At 37.9% G+C, this 24,004-nt stretch overlaps 1 protein-coding gene across 2 annotated transcripts in view; it reads left to right on the forward strand.

The window, feature by feature from the left end:
* Positions 1-24,004, forward strand: part of MEGF6 (multiple EGF like domains 6) — a 137,328-nt gene that overhangs the window by 92,109 nt on the left and 21,215 nt on the right. For both annotated transcript variants that reach the window (XM_053451686.1, XM_053451687.1), the window contains 9 exons: positions 5,527-5,649; positions 13,120-13,245; positions 15,639-15,761; positions 16,860-16,982; positions 18,311-18,448; positions 20,853-20,975; positions 21,311-21,433; positions 21,846-22,010; positions 22,535-22,666. In XM_053451686.1, the coding sequence (XP_053307661.1) occupies positions 5,527-5,649; positions 13,120-13,245; positions 15,639-15,761; positions 16,860-16,982; positions 18,311-18,448; positions 20,853-20,975; positions 21,311-21,433; positions 21,846-22,010; positions 22,535-22,666 (1,176 nt within the window). The remainder of the gene's footprint in view (positions 1-5,526; positions 5,650-13,119; positions 13,246-15,638; positions 15,762-16,859; positions 16,983-18,310; positions 18,449-20,852; positions 20,976-21,310; positions 21,434-21,845; positions 22,011-22,534; positions 22,667-24,004) is intronic.

Below are 24,004 nucleotides of genomic sequence, written 5' to 3' on the forward strand. Positions count from 1 at the left end.
TGATCAAAGGCAGAGTTCTGTGCATTTCAGGATTCTTCATATTGGACACATGCTAATAATTTATGATAATGATTGTACTGATGGTATTCAGTGATAAGTATCAAAGATAAGAATTCAGCAGAGAGAGTTGGAAGCAAATGCACATAGAATGGATGGGCCAAAGATGGCTTCATATATACGTTACGTTGTATGTTTGCAAAATCTATTGTTTTTCTAAATTATCATTTTCTTCAGATATAAAATGCAAAACATTAAAGAGTTAACTTATTACAATTCTAGAGAAAATACCCTCTCTTGGTATATAAAGGGGATTCCTGGTGTCACCCAAAAGTTATAGTCATTTCCATCAATCAGCGTGAAATAGCATGAACGTAAACACTGCGCAGTTTAAAGATTCCCAGTAATTATTGAAGCATGAGGGAAGAAAAATCCCGCTGACTTCAATGCACGCTCTAGAAATTAGCAGAAAAATCACAGCGATACTAATAATGATATAAAACCGTTTGAGAAATAAAGTTGTTGGAAAGTTTTTTGGAACATTTGGAGGAAGATGTTAAAAAAGATATGCCCTTTTCACCTCTTACATGTGATCCATAAGCAACCATTGCGCTTGCCTATCCGATCCATTAGGTTGTACAGTAACAGTATGTATACCCCCGAATGACTGCACTGTGTCTTATATATCCACGTGTGTATAGACATTTAACTTAAATGCTCAATGGTAGATATTGACCAACAAGCAAGCAACAGGTGAACTTGGACAAAGGAAGAACTTCCTAGCCACAGATCCTGTAAAGTTCTATTAGTAGAATCTGTGAAGATTACTCTGGACCCTGAGTTCCAACGAGCCTCTGTCTAGGGACCTAGATTTGTATTATGAGTGAGGGGTTCATTTCTACCAGTCATAGATCCTTCTTATACTTCTTATCCTGCTCCATTGCTAGTCCATCGAGCATGTTGGGTTTTCATAGCTTTCTGTGATGTCTTCATTCATTGATTTGCACAAAGGAGAAGGGAGCAGAGCTCTTGACCTTAGACCCCCTCCTCCTTATGTTCAGAATACTGATGGTAAGTGGAAACAGACAAAGAATATATAGAAACATAGATTGTGACAGCAGATAAGACCCATAAAGCCCATCAAGTCCACCCATTTTTCCACCCATTTCTAAACCCAAACCTTAATCGCTCCTTGGTCATGTCTTATCTCCAGGATAGCCACACACCCTCCCATGCATATTTAAATTCCCTCTCTCTATTAACCTCTACCACATTTTCTTGGAGACTCTTCCACTTATCCATCACCCTCCCAGTTAAGCACAGTTACAAAATACAGTTGTCAATAAACAGCGCATGATCATTGTTCTTCTACTTTTTTGAGATGCATCACTGAAATTTAAGCATGACCTCACTTTGCTTACATTTTCATATACTATTTATACCCGGCTGCATGTATAGTTAGGGATACGTGAATGAAGCAGCTGTGGTATGTTGTACATATGGAACATATCAGCCAGGGTTTAAGTAACGGCGCATGTAATAGCTACAGCTGTGGAAACTCTCCTGATACACGGCAGCCGCCAGCTTCCGCTCTCCTAATCTTACTTTATGTATAGGATAGAAAAAAAAATCTGATTTATTGTGTCGCCCTATTGCCCCGGACCCAAAGCTAAAGACAGTGTAATGAAAATTCCTTCACATGTAAAGCTTTATGTCCTTTTCCCAGATACAAAATATGGAAATTGATGAATAAAACAAATACAATAATTAATGTATATTCACAAACATAACTTTTTGAGCTCATATGCAAGAATATGTTAAATTGGGTATTTCTGGTTTACCGTAATCACAAATGAGTACTTTGTGTTGCGTACAAACATCTCTAATTTTTGGTCTTTATGGAATGCTGCTAACACTTAACTGCCGCTGGGTAATTTTGCAGTAAATTAAGGGATAAGAATAGTAATAAATATATTTGGTTATTAGTTGACTTCTCCAACTCTTGTCTCAAACCATGTTTGGTCATCATGGTTGTCCCTCACCTTGTGCTATAAGTGCTCCTTGTCCACCACGGGCCTCGTGTATACTCACCATATTTGACTTTGTTCATAGATTTTGTAAAGGTTGATATTGCAGTCTGATCAAGAAACACAATATTATGATCTAATAACAATAATGTCTCTATTTACATTGCTAAGAATGACAAGACAAGCTTTTGTGACTTTACCGTGTAGCACCATAATTACGTGAAGAAGAAGAAGGATTTGAGGTTATTAGGATGTGATCTTTGCTTTTAGAATCTTGCACGTTTTCCAGTATTTTTTCCCCCCTTTGTTATGGTAAGAAGGTTAAAGAGGGTCTATAATGAGCAAGGCTTTATTTTTTTTTAAAGGATTTAATGATTAAACATTTCCAAACATGTTAAAAATGTTTAATGAAACAGACGGATTTGGTTTCCGAATGGAATTCCATTCTAATTAAACTATTCTTATTTTTTTGGTTCTCAAAATATTTTCCAGTCTTTAAATCCTGTACATAATCAGAGCATTCAGTCAATTGTGAGCATGAGAAACCATTTACAAACAATACGTGTTACAAGTTGCAGACATAAGAATGTGGAAGTAATTTGTTCTGTAGTGCAAGTGGAAGAATTCATACATTCACACGCACGCGTTACAGTCCTGTAGTATGGGTTTCATTTTATCTTTCAGCGAATACTGTTGAAGATATGGGGTTCAAGGTGTAAAAGCACAAAGAATGGTGCTCTGAATGTGATAGGTATCTGTGTAATTTGTTCCAAGATACGGAGCAAAGAATGTCACGTATTGTTGTTAGATCACCTAATCATTCTCCATATCTTCCCAGTCAATTTATCCTCCTTTTTTTCAGTTTGCGCAGCTTGCGTTTCCACCATGGCATGGCTCCGATGGCCTCCAAACCACCATTTAACAGAAAACCAATAGCCATATCAGATACCTTTTGATAGCAGATAAGGACCATTCCAACCATCTAGTATGCCTATTTTCTTTGATGCAACAACTTAATCCATCCTTGCTCTTAGATTCAGGAGATTCCATCACCTCTCCCTTCTCTCCTCCGCGCCATGAGCTTTTCTTCAACCCTACTTGCAGGATAATTTTTCCAGGATCGACCCTAAAGTCAGGAAGCTGACATTTTGACTCTACTAGAAGCTCCCATTTTAGTGAATAAGCCTACTTGGGTGCTAATACAACCTGTCAATGAGTGGAAAGATTAAAATGTAATTACGTTCTTATTTAGATCAAGCAAGCACTAGTAATTGGGTTATCTCCAATAAAACAGATTGGAAGACAAGCCTCCTTTGTTGCTATTACAATGAATGAAAGATGTGAGTCATTTTTTGGCAAATCTTTCGAGTTCAACGGGACACATTTCCAAGACATGCTTCGCTGGATAATGGTGTAGAGTGCTAATATGCTGCTGGATAGTGTCATTCTTTTTTCCCAGAATTTGCACTGTATTATAGTTGATATATAAAAAAAAATGTTAACATTTTTGATGCAACATTCTAGATGAGAATGCCAAATTAAAAGGAACATTGTCATGGGATGTGAATTAAGCATGTATTTTAGGGACAGTAGTGATAGACCATCGCCTCTTTCCGTCGAGCTACATCTATAATGTTTACTGGAATTTTAGCAGAAGAAGTCATGCCAATCTAAAATATAGAGTCAGCCATTGTACTAAGAATGAGCAGAGGCTCGGACTGGCCACCTGGCACACGGGGCAAATGCCTGGTAGGTCACTGGCTGACAGCAGCACGCACTCACCTGATTGGTCATTCCAGCGGCAGATTGGTTGCTGCCGTGGGCCATGCCTACAGGTGGCTGTTGGCCTTAAAGTGCCTGCTACTAATGTAGCACTGCTGGGTGTCTGCGCAGGCAGACAATTAGTGCTTGAGAAGGCGTGGGAACTACTGCAGGGCACAGAGAAGCCAGAGGAAATATATATATTTAAGGTAGAATGGCATCTGTAATTATTGAAATGTATAAAGCCATTGTGATCATTGGACATGCAGAATACCGTTTGTTATTATGCGTGAAATGTCTAGCAGTTGTAGAATGTTGAATACCATAAAGCAACGCTAATAGCTTAACCAGTTTGCAGCTACGATGGAATTCTATTTTTCCTTTTTGATTGATCACCTCTTTTCTTGAAGCTATGCACTCTAAACATATTAAGTGTCCATCATATAGGAAGGGACTCAGAATGTCTTGTATTGATGGGCTGATTTCCAGGAATTCTAAAATGTAACCCTGAGAACATTCCAGGCGCATCAATGATATGATCTAAAATAGGCATGGAAAATGGATACAAGATGGACTTTTAGAGAGATATATGCAAGCACATTCCCGCTGAAAAACGTAAAAGCTTTAAATTTCCTTGTCACCAGGGTGACTAACCCTATAGAATACATCCTTAGTTTCCTCTTATGCACATATGTTTAAAACAAATCCTCTAAGTACAATTTAACCAACTCCAGAGATGTAATACAAAAATACAGGGTCCCCTTCTTGACATGATCTGCTACCGGTTACACCTCCCGGTTTTCACTGGAAATCTGAGAAAAATCCACATCTGAAACAGATTCCATAATGTTCAACATGGTGTCTTTAGATCCTAAAGATATTTTAATTAGGTATGGTCACATTTAACAGAGATATATGGTGCCATCTGCCATATGGATGAGCAATCTTCTTGTGAAAATATTTATTACATAAGATCTGAAAATAATGTCTTTAATACAATATGACATAGTGTAATGTCTAAAATAAATTCAGTTTAACATGGTAATGCTTTGGGTGGAGTAGGAGAGTTATGGTATTATGGGTAGTTTGGTCACCAAAGTAGGGTTGATGGTAGTGATGAAGTGTGATGGGATCAGATAGATGGAACAAGAGTATGACGAAGCAGGGTAGACGATGGTGGAATAAAATGGAGCAGGACCTCTAATGGTTACTGGTGAACAAACACTGGAACACAGAATATCACCTATGATGGAAAGAGTTGGTTTAGGGTTGCCTAATAAGACATAAGAAATGAAGAGGATGATGAAATAAGATGACTTTTATGAAATGAGACGAGGGGATTATGATGTCAAGAAATGGGGAAAGATATATGATGGAGTTGGTGTATGAGCGAGAAGGGCTGGATGGATGAAAACGTGTGGAAGTAGAGTTGGGTGAATGATGTTTGGGTAAAATGCTACAATATTTTGGTCAAGGAAATTGTTTAGTGAAATGATATAGGTCCAGGTGCAATGGGACTGGGTGAGAATGAAGAATAACTGAGATAGAAATGAGACTGAAATTCAAGTGACACAACCGAGATGAAATACATGGTGTGAATTGGGAGGGGTAAAATAATCTGTATTACAGGAGCTTACCTTTTCTATATCTGCCGATGTTATATTTAACATAATTATATGCTATTTTATAAATAAAAATAATTAAATTATGCTTCACTAAGATCTTCCTCTTCGTTGTCCAGATATTGATGAATGTCAAGTTCATAATGGAGGCTGCCAGCAACGATGTGTTAACACCCCAGGATCCTATCACTGTGAGTGCAAGCCCGGCTTCCGACTTCATTCAGACAGCAGGTCGTGCATTGGTAAGTAATCAATATCTAGTGTGAAATCTTTGATTCCTAATCTCTTTGTATCCCGTGGTCACCCTACGGTTCTCTCTTCTACAAACTCTTCTATGTGGATAACATAACAATGTTTCAAGCTCAGTTACCATTTGTTTCTTTCATAATATTACCAATACACATTGTGTGCGTCCTGATACATACACGTGTGATTTGTGCCATTATTTCCAGTGTTGGCTCCTTTGTATTGTCACAATGTTGCTTCCAAGTAAATGGCTGTCCATAGCTGCAATGTTAACATTAAACAGGGAATACTTTCAGTACGATTTATGTCTCAATACTACACTATGACACTGTTCATATATTATACAACTGATCACATTATCATTTGGACACATTATTTTATACTCTTTGTCCTGTACGAACACTCCTTGGGTCCTGTGCTCTCCGATGGTTTATTGCCGTCTTAAAATTATGTTGCCAGGCTAGCCAAGATAAAATGTTCTTATATTATTTTAATAACATGGACAGATGTACTTGTATATTTTCATTATGTTATTTGACAAAAAATGCATGTTTTCAGTCAAGAGTGAAATGCGGGGGGGGGACATTATTATTATTGTTGTTATTATTTATTGTTTTATATAGCGCCATCAAATTCCGTAGCGCTGTACAATGGGTAGACAGGACATAACAAGTAGTATGTAACATAACAATTTGACTAACAGAGACAACAGGTGAGGAGGGCATCACTGCTTCCCATGCCAAGCCAGATAGGGTTTCACATGTGCTCATCTTAATGCACCTGACTGTAATGCACATGAGACACCAGTAATCAAGCAGGGAACCTAACACAGCATGGCAATGGGCACAACCGATGCAAATAACCTGTAAATATGCTAATTTTCTGTTTCCGTTTCGTGTTAACTGCAACATGCATCCATCAGTTCCTATCTAAACCACCCCAACCCATTCCACAACTTTCCCAATTATCCCGACTCTTTGCATTAAGTTTTCCTTTCATAGGCATGCAGGGCTTCTTTCAGGCGTGCTTCATTTTCCTGAATTTTGATCAATATTTATGATTCTTGGTAGACATATGCCCTTTCTACTGTATAATCCGCCACGAGAACAATTTGCCAGACGACATAGCGAGCGATCGTGCGGTCAGGCGTGCACAAATAGTACCGCGGCTTTTCTAATTGCACTGGAAGGTACATGCCTGCAATCATCACATTAACTGTTCTCAGCATAGCTTTGTTGCTGTCATTATGAAATAAGTTCCCGTCAGCTTCCAAGTATGTAGCAGTCTGCCGGGGCTACGTAAGGCCACATTTGGCAGCCACAACCCTAACAGATGCCGTTCCTTTAGTGTGTTGTTTCTTGTCAGTGGCATCTGTCTCGCTGAATGCTTTCCAGGAGGTGGAAGTGACTTGCAATTTTGTTCTGTTTACAAAATATAGCCATTTCTAACTCTTCCTGGTTTTTACGTTTAATCAGGGGTACTGGAGGTTTAGTTCAGGTCGCACAAAATACTCGAGTCTCCCCCTTGAGTGGCACTTAGCCAACAAAAATTAAAATCCCAGAAGGGAGATATTATTCCACTATAAGTAATAAGTGAATAAGACCAGTAAGTGAACTTTTTTATTTTCCAAATATATTGTGACCACCTATCAGGTTTATTCATTATTTATTTCTTGAACTATATTCTTTGGGGGGGGACCTTGAAGAAACGTGAATTTTCACCCCACTTTATCCTTTTAGACCCCCTCCTATTATAAAATACATAATGCTCAATCTATGCTTTGTTTTTCTGCAGTTTATTAAACAATTACATATATTTAGTTTAAAATTGTTTTTTTTCTGTTATAAATGGTATGGTTAAGGATTTTTGCTATCGTAATAAATGGGTCTAAGGCAAGACCGAGGACTGGTTAAGGTTTTACACCATGGGCAGACTAGACGGGCCGAATGGGCCTTATCTGCTGTCAAATTGTATGCATCTAATCATGGAAAATTCTAGAAAGGATATCGTATAGATTTGTTGTTTTCTATTGATCTCTATAGACAAACTGAGAATCGTTGACGCCATAAAGTAGTTTTTTTATACTATGGCTTAAATTCTTGGTTTTAATGTCATGGACCCCTTTAAATTTGACTCACACGCATGTATAGTCATATTCCAGATATTCTTGGTTAAGGTTTTCATAGCTTGGCAGCTGGGATGCGGTAATATCACGGTCTATTAAACATTAAGTCGCTTGAGCCCCATTGCAAACGGATTCTAAACATCTTTCGTAATTGCTGTGTTTTTTGAATTCACATTTTTTTTTCTGGGATTACATTAATTTCACCATCTAATGCTTCCATTATCTTTAATTACACAATTTAAAGAAGGGCTACTATTAAAACGGTGCATGGCTTTCCTAACAAAACATACTAGGGAAGACATGCGAACCTTAACATGGATAACTTAGAAAAGAGAATGAAGAGGGGGCATGAGCAACGCCTTTAAATATATTAAGGGGTTAAATAAGGTCAAGGAGGGAAATCTGTTTAAAAAAAGAGCTAAAGGGTATGGTTGAACTGTGCTGCCGAACGACAAACTCTAAAGGGCTTATTAACAATTCCAACAATCAATAGTACATGAACATGGCATATTTCAGCGAGCACAGGATTCCAGGAGATCATCATAGCAACCACTTTATGAGTAATTCTGTGCGGGGAGATCGTTGGGGTCATTGACGCATCCGTAACCAGGCATCTCTGGGGATGAGAGCGACAATGTGGCAGATACTACGTGGGTTATAACTGCGGGAAAGCTTCATTCTTTAATCGTGCGTCAAACGTCCTCTTTAAAGGCTATTTCCATTTTATTGCAATTTACAGAAAGATATGCTAATTTTACGTTTGCCAGTACTAACAAAGTTCTTACCTGTCCCAGAGTAAAACGACGGCAGACAAATTGAACCATCGCCAACAGCACAATCTTTAGCTGCATCTGGCAATAATCTATTTGCATGTTTTTCCCCATTTCTATTTCATATAGTTTATTTTTGTTGTATAACCTAGAATCTACTCATTTTCCTGTAAGTGGAAAGTGGCACGTGGATCCTATCATCATCATTATAGCATCATTATAGTGGGGGAAAGCGTTAATTTTCATTAGCACAGTGATGTCATGTATGATTACCTAACATGCTAAACTGTATTCTAGGAGTCAGTTATGATTTGTAAGATTATAGTACAAGTACGTTTTTGTATACCTATGAGTTACTGTTCATGGCTGACACAAGTTTCATCTAAATGGGAAATCGGTATGGAAACCAAGGCTGTATTGTACTCTAAAGAACCAATTAACCATGTTAGACATGCATTGTGTTGGCTCCGCTAATTGTCCTCATCCAATTGATTTGCCTTCAGAGGCTTATGGATGTTTAGTTCTTTGTGGTCCAACAAATCCAATCAGTGGCATTGACGCTTTGTTTCCTTGCCATGGCTCAACTTGTGCAGAGACTGGGAGTTCTGGGCCATGACATCATATCCCAACATCAATCCGTCTACGCGGCTAGGCCACCAGGACACAGAGCTTGAAGCGTTACTGCTTCCATTGCCAGCTATGTCCCATTGTTCCGACAGCAGAAGAATCTCTAAGGCTCTGAGCAAACCCAGCCATATTGAACAAAAGAATTGTAATTTATGAGATTTTTATATATTTTTTAATGTCATTATACTCCAGTCCGTGTCACACATCCTACTCATTTAAAAACTTCTTACAAACATAATATGCACCTTGGGTTTATCCCTCCTACACAGGTAGAAGATACGTTGTTGACTGAACAATCAGACAAATCAATAAAAGGCAGACACAACTCTGTCATTTATACTTTAAACATACTTTAAAAATAACTAGCGCATTTTATGTTGTCCATGTCTAGTCTGCTTTTAGTTTCCACAAACACAAAATGTATCGTTTGACCGCAGAAGGTGCTAAGAAGAAGATACCGTTTCTGCGGAGCTTCCAAGATACATGAAGCATGGAGTGATCGCTGATAGTTACAGCTGTTACGTTTTTCTAACAGTCATCTCTGTTAGGAGAAGAAGACAAATGCATTGATATTTAGCACATATATTCAGAGTGTGTTCCAGGTCAACGTCAGCATAATCCCTAAAATGTAATATATGATATGAAAATATAAAATAAGTATTGATGCATGCAAGCAGCAAAAGACCAGATTTATATGTGGAAAAGTGATTCCGGTGCAAAGTTTGAAACTGAGTTTTATTGGTACAGCAACCAATTGAAGAATCCTGTTGATTAAGTCATTCCATAGAAGAGAAACGTAGAATTTATCAACAGACCTACTTGGCTAATCTAGTCTGGTCGTTTTTTTCCCCGATGTAAAGACTCAGACCTTAATCAGTCCTCATTCTTGTCTTATATTCAGGAGCCATATGCCGATCCCAGGCATGTTTAAATCCCCTTGTTCCATTTATCTATCAGCTATGGACCACGAAACACCATAATGAGTCTGGGGAGGTGGGCATGGATTGAGGCTCTATAATGCCCCCTACTTCCACAGAAGACGTTATAGCCTGGGAGCCCCCCAGCTAGTATCCTGAAAACCCATCAGCCTCCAAGGTAGAAGCTGATAATTCCCAGCAAGGATTGTCATACCCACATAACACATATGTGCCGTAAACACATAAACCACATTCCCCATTTTTACAATTACGCCGCATGTGACAAGGATATACCAAAAATACCAAGTTTTAGATTTATATAAAACTGCAACTCCATCACTAGGTGAATTGATATTGAGATAAAACGGTTTTTCTCCTGCCTTCTTGGTGGACCAACAAAATTGTAATTTTGACATGATAAAAACTTTGCCAATTCATTACTTTTAGCATTGGGAGTTGAGATATAATCGAATTCTGCACTGAAAACCATCTCATTTGTGTCATCAGTTTCATTTAATGTGTATTTACATTATTCAGATTTATATTTTCTAGAGCTGACATCCACCAAGCCATAGCAAAGTCATTTCATGTATTTCCCTTAATGCCCCAAGAAAGCTTGCATTGGCACAAGGTTTAAACCCGCCTTAGTCTTTCCGGTATTGTTTTAGAAGACTGCGCATGTGCGTCTCGCACTAGAGCCTCTGTAAAGCTACTATCACAAATATCTCAGGATGAGATGCCAGTTTAAACCACGTTATACAGGAAGCAGGGGCAAGAAATAATGCATATTTTATGTTACATCATCACAATTAAAAACAAGAAGGAACACTTGATTGATGTGATGCATATAGGAAGTAAGAATCAGAATGAAGGATAGTCTGGCACGTGGCGGCTTCCTTTTAAAAATCACTACCCGACCCCATCTTTTCACATTTGTGTTCTTTATTGTTATATAGAGCCTTCACTATGTCTAATTATATCTATCGACGATAGTCCTTTGTATCCCAGGTTCTAAGCTTCTGTCTCTCTCCGATGTTATCTGCAAGGCGGTCAATGAACCATTTACCTTTCAAATATCAGCCAATCACATCTCTTTCCTGATTGGCTTACAAAGGCATTCGTGGCATTAATGGTTTCTCTGATGGCGTAAAAATGTTTGATTTCTCAAGATGTCGAGATGTCCGGAACAAACAGTACTTTTACCTTCTCTGTCCCCGGATTTGTCACCAAGTCCCAAAGCAGAACTCCGGTTTACTTCCTAAATTATCTTAATTTTCATACATTTTCCAAAATTATTAGAACATTTTCAGACTTAAACCCCAATCGATGTGAATAACATTCATGCTGGTGACACTAATAGTGCAATTACAAAGTATATAAAGCCACTGAAATAAATAGCACAAACACAATAGAGAGAACGATAGAACGTTTAGCTCTCTTTTCACTGGAACATTCCTTAACAAAATCACTTTTCCCTTTCAAGACGGAATGGTAATTGAGCTCAATAATATTATTTAATGGAATACCATAAATTGGATTAAAAAACGACACGGTTATTTATCGGCATGCGCGCGCTACGCAGTTTTAAACGTTGCATTCATGAAGCATTGCTCGGAAATTGCTTTAAAGGAACCTGTGAGGCTCTCAAGAAGCTTATTTTATTTCAACGTAAAACTAAACAAAGCAGAGTTAATATAATTATATTAAATTGTTTTTAGTTTGATTGCGGTAGTCTCGTGGCACTACAGATGATCACAGTAAGGCAGAAATCCAGAAAGAAATATTTTTAGCTATTTATACTTTTTTTTGCCCAGAAGGAGCTGCTGGTTCGCATTACTTGTACTGAACTGGAATGCACTCTGTCCAACAAAAATGATTATAAAGAGTGTTTCACAGCTTAGCATGATTGTGGCATGTGGAAGTCAGCTGATATTATTTTGCGTGTCCTTAAATACACGGCTTGATTTCCCTCTTTCAATACACGTTAAGAACGCGATTGGTATAAAAATCACCTTTTTGGAGAAAAGAAGAAACCTTCAAAGATCATGGAAGCTTTTTTTTTAAATTTGTTGGAGATATTGGTCACTTTCTTGAACAATAAGTGGTACTGGGTCACATAACCCAGGGCTCCGTTTTGGTGATAGGTTGTGTCATTGTGGGTCCATGTTGCAGTTAAGGTTGTCCACCGCTCTTGCTATAAGATCTCAAAAAGGTCCTACAAGCCTATCTAGCCTCTTGAAAGTCAGGATCGCCTATAGAAATATGATGCTTTTTCCAATCAAACCTTTCTCTGAAGGTCACGGAAAGTCATCTTGCTTGCAATAACACTATAGTTAGAAACTTGGCTTCTTCATTAAATGTTTGTGTTGATTTCTGTGTGGTCTTTTGTGGTCAGCAAGTCCTTAGCAGCCAAGTACACATTTTATTGTCTTGTTGCGAGGCTGAATATTGAGAACACCAGGAAGACTTCAGCTATCGTGGAAAGTTCTGCATGAGGATATTATTTTTTATTGAGTCTGGTAAACTACCAAGCTGGCATCATTGCATTAGACTGCGGGTTAGACGCCTTTGGGTAAATTTACCTGGCATGGTACGGCAAGACATGGCAGCATATGACTGGCTAGGATGTGAGCCAAGACTAGATCATAAAAGCTACTTGATGCTATTTTGGAGGATTTTAAAATAGATGGTGGCCAAACCCAATATATGTGTGTATATGCCAAAAAAGTAACTCCGTCAAACCTAAGCGAACCATATAACATGCCAAACCCTGGTAATTAGAGATTTAGAAAGCACAGAGTTGTAGAAGAACTTTGAGGATAAAGTCTGTTATATATGTAGAAGTGTGTTATAACGTCCATTTTTGACTGATATTATTCCATTGAAATTTCCATTGATGATTATTGGAAACGTTGCCTGAAATACCCTATAAAATATAACTAAATTTAAAAAAATAATAATTATTAACAACACAAGTTTATTTTCAAATTGGAAATATCTAATCTGCTTATGCCGATTTTATTTCAGCTGTCTATTCTTGTTCGATCGCCAATGGGGGCTGTGAACATGACTGTGTACAGCTTTCGGCGGCCCACTACCAGTGTCGTTGTAGACAGAATTATCGTTTAAAGTCAGATGGCAAGCATTGCGAACGTAAGTTTCCTACAGTGAATAATAAATACAAAAACAGCACATAACAGTGTATGAACTATTTTGTTGTATGTGTTGGGATGTGTATGTTCTATTGTGTTGTTATACAGTGCTTTTGACATTTTTTTTATTTCTAAATATATATAATATGTATAATATATAGTAATGCAAATAATGTAAATTTTCTTTGAGTCTCTGTTTTTGTTGCCTACCAAGCTTGGAACTTTTCTACAATCACAATCCAAAATGATTCTTTTCATTCTACACATCAGTTTCTAATGCTCATTGGATGAGATGATTCCGTTTACTCTTTGAGTGACAGGTGGACCACTTTACAGTAACATTGTCAATTTAAGACCCGTATATAAGAGATGCATATGTTTACTCCAGTAAAAACGCATGCATTGTGCATATCATCTGTATCAGGAAACCCATATCTACCATACAAAAAAACATTGACAACAATGGATAGCTGCTTAATAGTCTGCCCTACGGTGCATCCCTGCTTGGGAGCCTTCCAAGTTTTTACCAGTGTGTTCCATTAGAGAAAAAAAAAAATATACACAGACATAGAAGTCTGATCCATTCCACAACGGCAATCCAGAACGGAAATGTCCTCTGCACAAGGGAACCCACAAGCCACAGAAGTACATTCTGCCCTTCATGGGGCTATTAAACTGATGGATAGTTTTCCCTCTGTAAGGGCACAAGAGAGCTAATACTTCATTTGTTCCCTAATGAGGACGCACCATTGGACAGACTATTAAGTGGCTGTCCGTTCTTGATTGAGTTGTTCCCAAACTTTTTTGCATTTGGTTTCACCCTTCAAAGATCTTGAGGTCCACCTCAAGTCTAAAGGTTGAGTCCTGACGTAGACCTCCTTGCTTACTTGTAAGTAGAGAGATACTAGCTGCCTCCATTGCTGTGACCCAAGGAAGTTCAACTATACCTTTGGTTTGCTTGTTCTCTAGTGTTGAAGAAATGTGGTTTGTTTGTATATTGTTTTGCCCCTCTTTAGCCATTTAAAACCATACAATATGAGTTCCGAGCCCATAACTGATTGAAGATAACGGAGGTGGCAATTTGAGAGACACATATTATCCACCTCTTTTTTTAAGGCTTAGTGACACAGAACTGGCGTCATTGAAACTTGGCACAGCAGGGATAAAGAATTATATATAGTTCCAGAACGTACATTTACATTCAAGCTATAATATTAGACCGGGGGAGCGCCAGACTAAAATGCAACCTATTTTTTTTAATAGGCAGTTGTTAAAGTTCTTTATACACGAAGCTATATGGTAATGAGCTTTTGGAATGCTGACGCTATTTCTTCATTAACAAAATCATAAAGTTTTAAAAGCTCCTTTAAAACCAGGATATCTGCTGCAAGGAATGTCACCATCAGCTTGTAAAATAACTAAAGTAATACAGTAGTATAATTCTTTATTAAATTGGAATTTAGAGACTTTTTTTTGAGCACCCCCAACAAAGTACGAGATCCATTCTTCAAACTAAAAGGCAGCTGCAAAGCACAGCTAATGATTTATTGTTTGTCTGGGGTGTTTGGGGTTTGTTTCATAGTTTGATTTATTGTTTTAAAGGAGTAAAAAAATAGAAACATTAATTCAGTGACATAAATGTATATTATTTATGTGTCTCAGTATGGACAGAAGCTGGGCAGCGAAGGGTAAAGGGGTAACCGAACTGTAGAGTGGATACTTTTGGGACCAAGTTGGAGATTCATTGTTATTTTGTAACCAATTTTTTTTTTAAATATAATAAACAGAAGAATTACTGTCACCATAGATACAAGCAGATTTTCAGAAATAAATAAAAACAAACTTATTTTATTGGGATTTTCACATTTTAATTAGGGGTCTACTATACCCCTCACAACTTAGCGGTGTAGCTGTTGGAGCAGAAGGGGTTACATATGTGAGTGTGTATGTGAGTTTAGAATTTTAATGTATTTTTAGCACTATAAAAAGAAACAAAAGTAAAAAATGTTGTTTATAAGGATTTTTTTTTACATCTAGGGCTGTAGAATACTGTTCTTAAGTAATAGATAGCAAGCAAACATTCTGAGAAGGGGTGAAAGTAGCGTTCAGCATTTAGAGGATTTTTCTCTACCCTTACGGACATTCATTTTAACAAAGAACAAAAGTGCTGGTCTCTTGAGTTTAGGTAAAGTTTAGAATGGCTGCTGTTGTTTATGTCTTTTTAACAGAAATCTGCGGTTTCATTTTTAGAATGTTACGGCATTTTTCTGATACAGCTAGGAAATTAATTGATTTTGGTTAAATGCCTACAAAAACATTTAATATTTTCTTGTTTCCCTTTGTGAGAAAAAAAACTGTGTTTTAAACTGTTTTAATGTATTTTTCTATCAACAGTAAATAACCCCTGTTCTTCAAGAAACGGGGGTTGTTCCCAGCTATGTGTCGGTGAAGGATCCCTTGCAAAGTGCGCCTGCCACCCCGGGTACACCCTGGCATCTGATGGGAAGACCTGTGAAGGTATTGTATGAAAGCGTCATTTTTTTAAATTTAGTTTTAAGATTTAGTTTTTTAAATACTATGCGAACATCTGGGCTCGTAATTAGAAGTCAGGGTTTTGCCAGGAGACACCCTCGGGCATTGAAGATGACAAGGCTTTAATATCTTCCAAGATCTGCGATTATGTTACTGCCAACTAATGACTCTATTGTGGCTTGATACTTAATATAAAATTAGTTGTTGAAACACGTTATTGATCTCCTCTCATATAACAAAATAAGTGGTAAAAACGGTGTGACCACATCTTCAGTTATGAAAAGGAACCATTGTTACTTGAAGACAACTTCCACCCCCTCTCTCAGTATTCGGATACTGAGATAAAAGCACTCATAAAGATGACATATCTGGGGAGACATGTATATGGGGTGTACCCATAACCCTTTGTACTTATGCAGTCTCCATTAAGCATACAAGTTGCTGGCTACTCCTTAAACCTAAACTAGATCTTCTCATGGACACCTTGTCTAAGTAACGGGTGGACTATTCAGTAGCGTGCACCCGATCAGCGATGCAGGACCAGCTGCTGGAGACACTCTCACGAGTTGGCTAGCCTCTTTTTAAGTTCTTGTCCAGTTTAGCACAATGGAATCTGCTCTAAAAGGGGAGTTTGTCTGTCCTTGTCATGGTCGGACTGGCACTTTATGGCTGACCGCTGCCTGGTGACATCAGTGCGGCCTATGGCTGGATATGTATTGCCATGGCCAACAGCCCAGTATGCCAGCTTATCCAAGCCTTGTCCTTAAGAAAAGTGCTTTTGTTTTTCAAGCACTCTAAAAGCCTAGAACCTTAATTTAAAGAGTGAGTTAGTTCAGTTCTCAGCCAAATTTCATTTTCAACCATTTTCACAGCGGTCATATTAATTAGAGCTTCATATAGCACACAACTTAGCCCTTTTTTTGCAGACTATTAATAAGTCAGTTAACATGGAGAAAGAGCTTTTACAAATGAAACGTACGTCGTTAGAGAATGTTTCTCTTGGCAGTAATGTTTCCTTGCTTCAGTGCCCCATTTTCACATTTAATAATCTCTCTATTATGTTCCTCCACTTCTTTTTTAAAGACATTAATGAATGTGCGGCTAGCCCGGCCATGTGTGCCCACAGCTGTCTCAACACCCCTGGATCCTTTCTCTGTGGCTGCAGCCCTGGGTATGAATTGGGGTCTGACGGAAAGCAATGTTTCAGTAAGTGTTCCATTGGGAAGACCAGGAATTGTTGTATTAAACCAGAACGCTAACCCTTCCAACATCTGCATGGATTCTGCTTCATATGCTGTAAATCATTGCCGGAAACATACGACGTTCTCATATGTATAGTTCATATTTCTTGCCGAATGTATCCTGAGTACACTCAGAACGTCAGAGCATAGGGGGAAAAAACATCCTTACACTCTAATATTTATGAACGGAAAGTAATTAACATAGCAGGCACCTAAATTAAAAAGGAACAATTATTTTGTGAACGTTCTAAAGTGTATTTACTGCTTCAGCTATAAACCCATCGCAGACAAAACCACAGACAGCAGATAGTTTAGGACGCGGCTGACTTTCATAAAAAATTTGGAAACAAATAAATCACAAGCGGTTAATGTGCAATATCAGAGGCTGCCCGACCTAATTTATTATCCGAATAGTCAAGTATTATATTTCAGAAAAAATACTATATACAAGGAGGATTCAAATGAGAAAGTAGAGGGAGCTTTGTGTCAAAATAAAGACGCACCTAACACCAGGGCACCTACAAAGGGTGCGTTAAGTGACACATTTGTTTCTAGTTTTTAATTAACCGTCCAAATATATCTAGAATCTTACCTTAAAAAATCTCTGCGGAGCTCTAAGGGGTCCTTGAATCTTAGTTCATGTTCACCCCAAGAGCAAGTTGCACAGAAATGCAAGCAACTTCCATGTCTTTATCCGCAACTAGGCCTGCGAACACCACAGAACCACCAATATATGTTATTGAGACCATTCTGATATTCTGGATTTTTTGTAGTAACATTTTTTGAAAAGTCTAACGCCAAACGTATGTTGAATCAAACTAAGCATAAATAGCATTATTTGTCTTCCTGGGATTTGCCAACATGAATTCCCATAGCTTGGCGTTCCAGCTGTTAGCCGTACATATTTTGTGTTTTGCCTTACTGTTTAAACGCAGTGGAGCGTGGATGGGATTTGGTTCTTTGTTAACATGAAATAAAAGCCCACATGAGTAGGAAGGGAAATGAGTGGCAATCATAAGAATAAGAATCGGCAAAGAGCATCTTAGGACAAACCATGGGAGCAAAGGGCAATATAGAAGCTTTAGAAACGTTTCAGGAGGTTCTATATATAAACAGTATTTATACTGCTATAAGTAGTAACCTGGAACATTAGTCCTTAAAACCGTAAAGTAAGTGTGTGTGTGTGTGTGTGTAAATTGCATGTTAATTATTATCCCGTTATATTACTGTTACACATGTATCTATTCCACTGTGGTATGTGAGTGGCAACAAACTAATGATGTTCTGTCCCAGGAATTGAGATGGAGATCATCAACAGCTGTGAAATCAACAATGGAGGATGTTCCCATCAATGTCGACACACCAACACCGGTCCCCTTTGCATCTGTCCCCAAGGATTTGAGTTGGACGTTGATGGGAAAACATGTGCAGGTGAATAGATTGCAATGGATCTTCTGATACTTGGACCTGTTGACCTTCTTAACACCCTGTCCCATATGTTCATCTCTCGGTATTGAGCAGAGATGAGACAGCGAGTTTGTATTTAGCATGAATTATCTACTTTTCAGAAAATTCTATGGAAAGATTCTATGTTTTTCTAATGTTTCCTGCTTTCCAAAAAATGTTCTTGAGAGATTGTGGACTAAGTTTACCTTTACAAACATTCCTTGTTTTGTTGGCTGTGTCTGTGATGGTGATCTAAGCACATAATATTGGCAAATAGCCTAATTAAGTAGTTAAACCAAATACATGTAAGTTATACTAAATTCCAGCCCAGGACAGCTTTGTGGCCCAATAGTTACATAAACGTAACCTAGAATATAATAATTTGCATCAAAATTACATTAATACACTGGAAGGACGCCCTGAGAGCGGCCATTGACTCTATTCATAATATGCCCCTGCTAGTGGGGCCATAAAGCGGACGTTCTTCAAATACTCAATAACCCATAGTGGTTCTGTTGAAATCACAAAATAAAATTATTTGTCCAACACAATCCTGCTAAACACATCTATTGAAAAGCGAGCTCATTTTTACAACCTCGATGCTTCTGATTAGTAGACGCAGTCCTGAAACCTGTTTTGGAGGCTCGTAGGAAAACTCACCGCAAAGGCATTTCCTGACATACTAAGTCAGACTGTCTACTCTATGTACTTATGCAAGCTAGAGTGTTTTCCCTGTAAGCCACATTCAGAAGCACGATTTACAAGGTATCTTGACACGCATGGATAAACGCACATAATAAAATGCTTAGCTCGGCAAATCAACCACTTCGGAACCTTAACATTTAAGTAAATCTATCATCGCCTTTTACGTAATTATGAATGTTTCCCTGAAACTTTACTAAGTGTAAGAAAAAAATGATCAGTGAAAAGCAAATAGCCCTACTCCAAAGAACGTATGATATTGAAGACACTCTCATGAGAGACAGGCAGTAGTGCTCCTGGTCAAATCAACTTTAAGATAAAAAAATGAATACAAAAACAGAAAGTTTTAGGAAATTTTGCTTGAAATATCCAGATTATTTTTGTCAAAAGCCTAGTATGTACTTAGCATTACGTATACCAGTGTTTATCCTCTATGTCTGTCTAATTCTATTTATTTTTTATTAGGCTCAGTTTGAATCCATGAAAGTTTGTATTTTCACATTCTACAGGACCACAATGACTTACAGAATGTATTTTATTTGTCACGTGCACCGTAGACGTGATAATTGCATATAAATACTAGAATTATCACGTCACCCATTCGCTAATTTTAACTTTGTTTTATCTCGGCCAGTTTACAGTCTGAACTTGGCAAGGTTCCTCAGCGTGTGGGACCAAGCCAAGGTTTTAAGTGAATGCTTTCTAAACCCAATGGAATCATACCATGTTACGTGTTTCTGTAAAGCTTAGAGCCTAACCTAGTTCAGTTTCAGGTCAGTTGAAAAGTTCCGCTGAAACTTTCCTGCTTGTTGGTAAAACTTGGCCTTCGGAGTCAACGCCTTCTGGTTATTGATGATGTTTTGATAAATGGTTCATATTAATGTGTTGTAAAAATAATGGATTGAAATAGAAAGATGGTATTTTTGGACCTTTTTAGATGAAAATTAAAATATAAGTCACCTCGGAGGCACATATTTATAACATGTATAGTATTTAATACCATAATCTCAGTAAGTGGACTATTGCTTGCCACTTCAACGTGATCCAAAAAGATTCCACCGGTCCTCGCGCAGATGTTTAATGACAGAATCAATATCTTTTTAAATATCCCAGTGCTGGTTCTTTACAAGAATACAGCGTAGGAGGTGTATAAAGTATCACTTTGAGGACAAATACTGGATTTCTGGCTCGAATATCTGAACATGTGTTTAGAGGAGTTAAGTTACAGAAGGGAACTCTAATTTGAGAGCATTAAAGGCCTCAAAAGCGCAACACATTCTAGATCAATGAATTGTTCTATTGTCCTACTCTGGCAACTGACATATAACATTGTCGCAACACGAGAATGGAAAATTGCAATCTGAGAGTAAAAGGCTACGTTCGTGTCTTTAATGTATAGACATTTATTAAACCGGTGCCGAAATCTTTAGTACGCAGATGCGCAGGAAAAGAAAAAAAGACTGAGATCATGCTTTTCATTCCAAATAAAACCTTTATTTATACATATCGCCCACTGTGTGTTTGATAGATGATGGAATCCAATGTGTTACATTCCAAATTGGATTCCCTAGAGGGGTGAGATATTGATCGATTGATCAGCCCCGAACTGTGTTAGTGCATAAAACATCAAGCGTCTCGCCAGCAAAAATGATTTAGCGAGTGGCTCTTTTTTTCTCTCTGACTCCAGATGCTGATGAGTGTTCCAACGGTGTGTCCTGCTGTCAGCAAGAGTGCTCGAATAACGCCGGGGGCTACGAGTGTGTTTGCTACACCGGCTACAGGCTTAACCCCGATGGCTGCGGGTGTGATGGTATGTTCCTCAGCTTTTAATCCTCAGATACAAAATAATCTTGGATAAAAAGTCCCAAAAATATGTTATACCAGTTAATATGCACCAAAGGCGGCCGACGTTGTCTTTCTGACGTTGACGTTGGCCAGACCGCTACAAGTCAACTGGTTTGGATAGTTCGGAAGAGGCAGCAAAAAGCTAGAAAAGGGCAAGCGAATAAAACAGTAGACAAGGAAAGAAAGGAAAATAGTTGATGTAATGTATTTTGTTGTTTATAGCTTATATAGCTTTTATATTCTACTAGTCAGCTATTAGCAAGTCATGAGCTGGAACTAACAAAGACATTTCTCTAACAGATGTTGATGAGTGCTCTTCAAATAATGGTGGCTGTGGTCATCTCTGCGAGAACATTGTGGGCTCGTTCCAGTGCGTCTGCCACCCCGGGTATACACTGGATGATGACGGCAGGAGCTGTATAGGTAATGAAAAATGTTTTACTATAGTTTTATTTCATTATATAAGCATTTGTTTTATTAACAGCTGTTAATCCTAGCTTAGAACTGGCGGTTGTCATACTTAGGGACTTGGTCTTTGAGGACTCTTTTTCTCAGTAGACTTTTCTAGTATAGAAGCCACCAAAACACGATCCGTTATCAAATAGAAAAAAAAAATATTGTCCAATTGAAATATCAATAGGACAGACTAGTCTGCAAGACAGAGGTTGCCCAGTTTTCACCTTTGCTTCATAGAGGCCAAGATACGCCTCTTCATAACAGGACACCGGACTTTGTTTCAAAAATAATAAGTGTTTAGAATCCTGGTAATATTGGTGAAATTTATTAATATCTTAGCAATAATCTACAATATTTTTCTTATTACTTTGTTTTCTAGCCACCCATAACCCTCAGGAAGCAATCTATGGGCAACAACCTCTCCTTCGTTCCATTCCCCAAGTTACGTTGTTACGAGATGAGTTTGCACATTTTAATGATGATGAATACGATGATGACGAGGAAGCAGAAGCCAGAGGAGAACACACGCTTTCAGAATCATTTGGTAACATTTAATAAACTAGCTCCATATTTAATAATCTGTTCTATTTCTTTTTTCCTTTATTACCCTGTACGTCAAAAATAAAAAAAACAGTAGGTGAACATTTGGTCAAAATACCTGAAAACAGGATGTCTGGTTAGACCGCATCTATCAACAATATGATATATTCCTTATGAAACGATCTGGACTAGCATTCTGTAAAATGATTGATCTTGGGGGTCTTCCACATAGTCTTAAATGAATAATCATGATGAATGACTGTAACAGTAATAACCATTTAATTGGCCCATTAATTAGTGAAAGTAGCCTGAATTGTGGGAGAAAAAAAGCTGTTTCATTAACTCTACAATTTATCTGAATATGACAGATATCAACGGGCATAACATGTTCTTATATTTATGGTTTAATTATCTTATAGTGGTTTTATCAGGTTTTTAGTCTTTTACACACAAAAAGACTATTTATTTTCAGTGAAACTGGCTGAATATACCCATGAGGAGTAATGTCAATATGTTTTCTGTCGGCAGTGTGTTTTGATGGAACTTTTGGGCCAGACTGCACCTTAACCTGTGACGATTGCTCAAACGGAGGAGTGTGTAATACAGACATGGATGGCTGTATGTGTCCGGCGGGCTGGACCGGTCTTATATGCAATCAAAGTAAGTTCAACTCTACGTCATATATCAAGAAATAACTTCTTATTCTACGTCTGTGGGCTCAGCAACACAACTGAAAATCCTCTGAGCTATAAATCCCCAGCATACACTTTTATAGAGTTTTGCAATATTTTATTGGGTAGTAATGTATATTTTTGTGACTGAAGACATGTATATAGCCATGTTAGCCATAATGGGGCATTTAGTTGAGGTTGATACCATTCATTAGGTCAACATAGCAGAACTTGTAAAGTTACAGAAACCTTTGGGACCTCGGAGATCTCTTCTTCATTCTTTCTAAGGTTCTGAAAGCGTATGTAGCATTACATCTTTTTATATAGCCCATTAAAAGACTAAAGACTTGATGGTCCCAAAACCATTGAACCCTGGCATATGGGTTTTAGACTTAAGATATACAATGTTGACTAGTACTGTCACTAAAAAGACCTGCCTTTAATGCCAGCTTCATTGTAGAGATTCTGATGGACAAACATCTTTTTTGGTTTATTTGAAGTATGAAGCCATATGATGTCATAAAACCTGTGATTTTTTGGTGCCACATCAGCACCGACCCAGAACTGCTAATGTTTATCTTCGTATAAAACGCCAAGCCATTGGTTTATTTAAGTCTGGTCTCTAGATTATATCACTTTATAGCGTTGGTTTGGCTTGCATCAAATTCCAAAATGCTCTCCATATTTTGATATTCATTGTTTCCATGACTATTAAAATATTGAAGCCCTGGCGTCCCAGCAGCGAAATGTCCCGCGGCTTCCTATGTTTTGATCTCGTGAATAGGAACGATATTATTTTAAGCTGAACAGATTTCTGACACATTAGTCTGGACGTTGTTTTAATTTATCTCAAAAGGTTTGGACTGTTGTTCAGTCTTGAATGACTCAAAATAATCCACCCCACTGCCAAAAAGCAAAGACCTTGGTTTGGATAGAAGGTCCTTCCAAATCCTCCTGTATTGTGGTATTGGCATTTGCGTTTTGGTGGAGAATGTCGAAATATAAAAGCCCAATCCAAGAATGTATTTTAGGCAAATGTGGTTTTTACTTAGCATGTGTTATATCCATCAAACCTCTACTTAAGGCTTTTTTTTGGGTACATTTTGACCCTAAAAGGTTCAGCGTTCTCTCCTATCAATTATTAGGTGCTTTGACTTAAAATTGGAGGGGCGGTTGGAGGAAAAACATCCTTAGACAGCATATACATCCTTGAGTCAGGACTCCATGTGTACTTCGAGTGTGTTGTCAGGGCTATTCCCCCCCCCCCAAGCTGTAAGTTGCCTGGATACATGAAGCTTTAATTTACAATATATTTTTCCTTATTTTT

This window comes from Spea bombifrons, chromosome 12, assembly GCF_027358695.1.
Source record: "Spea bombifrons isolate aSpeBom1 chromosome 12, aSpeBom1.2.pri, whole genome shotgun sequence".
Taxonomy (NCBI): domain Eukaryota; kingdom Metazoa; phylum Chordata; class Amphibia; order Anura; family Pelobatidae; genus Spea; species Spea bombifrons.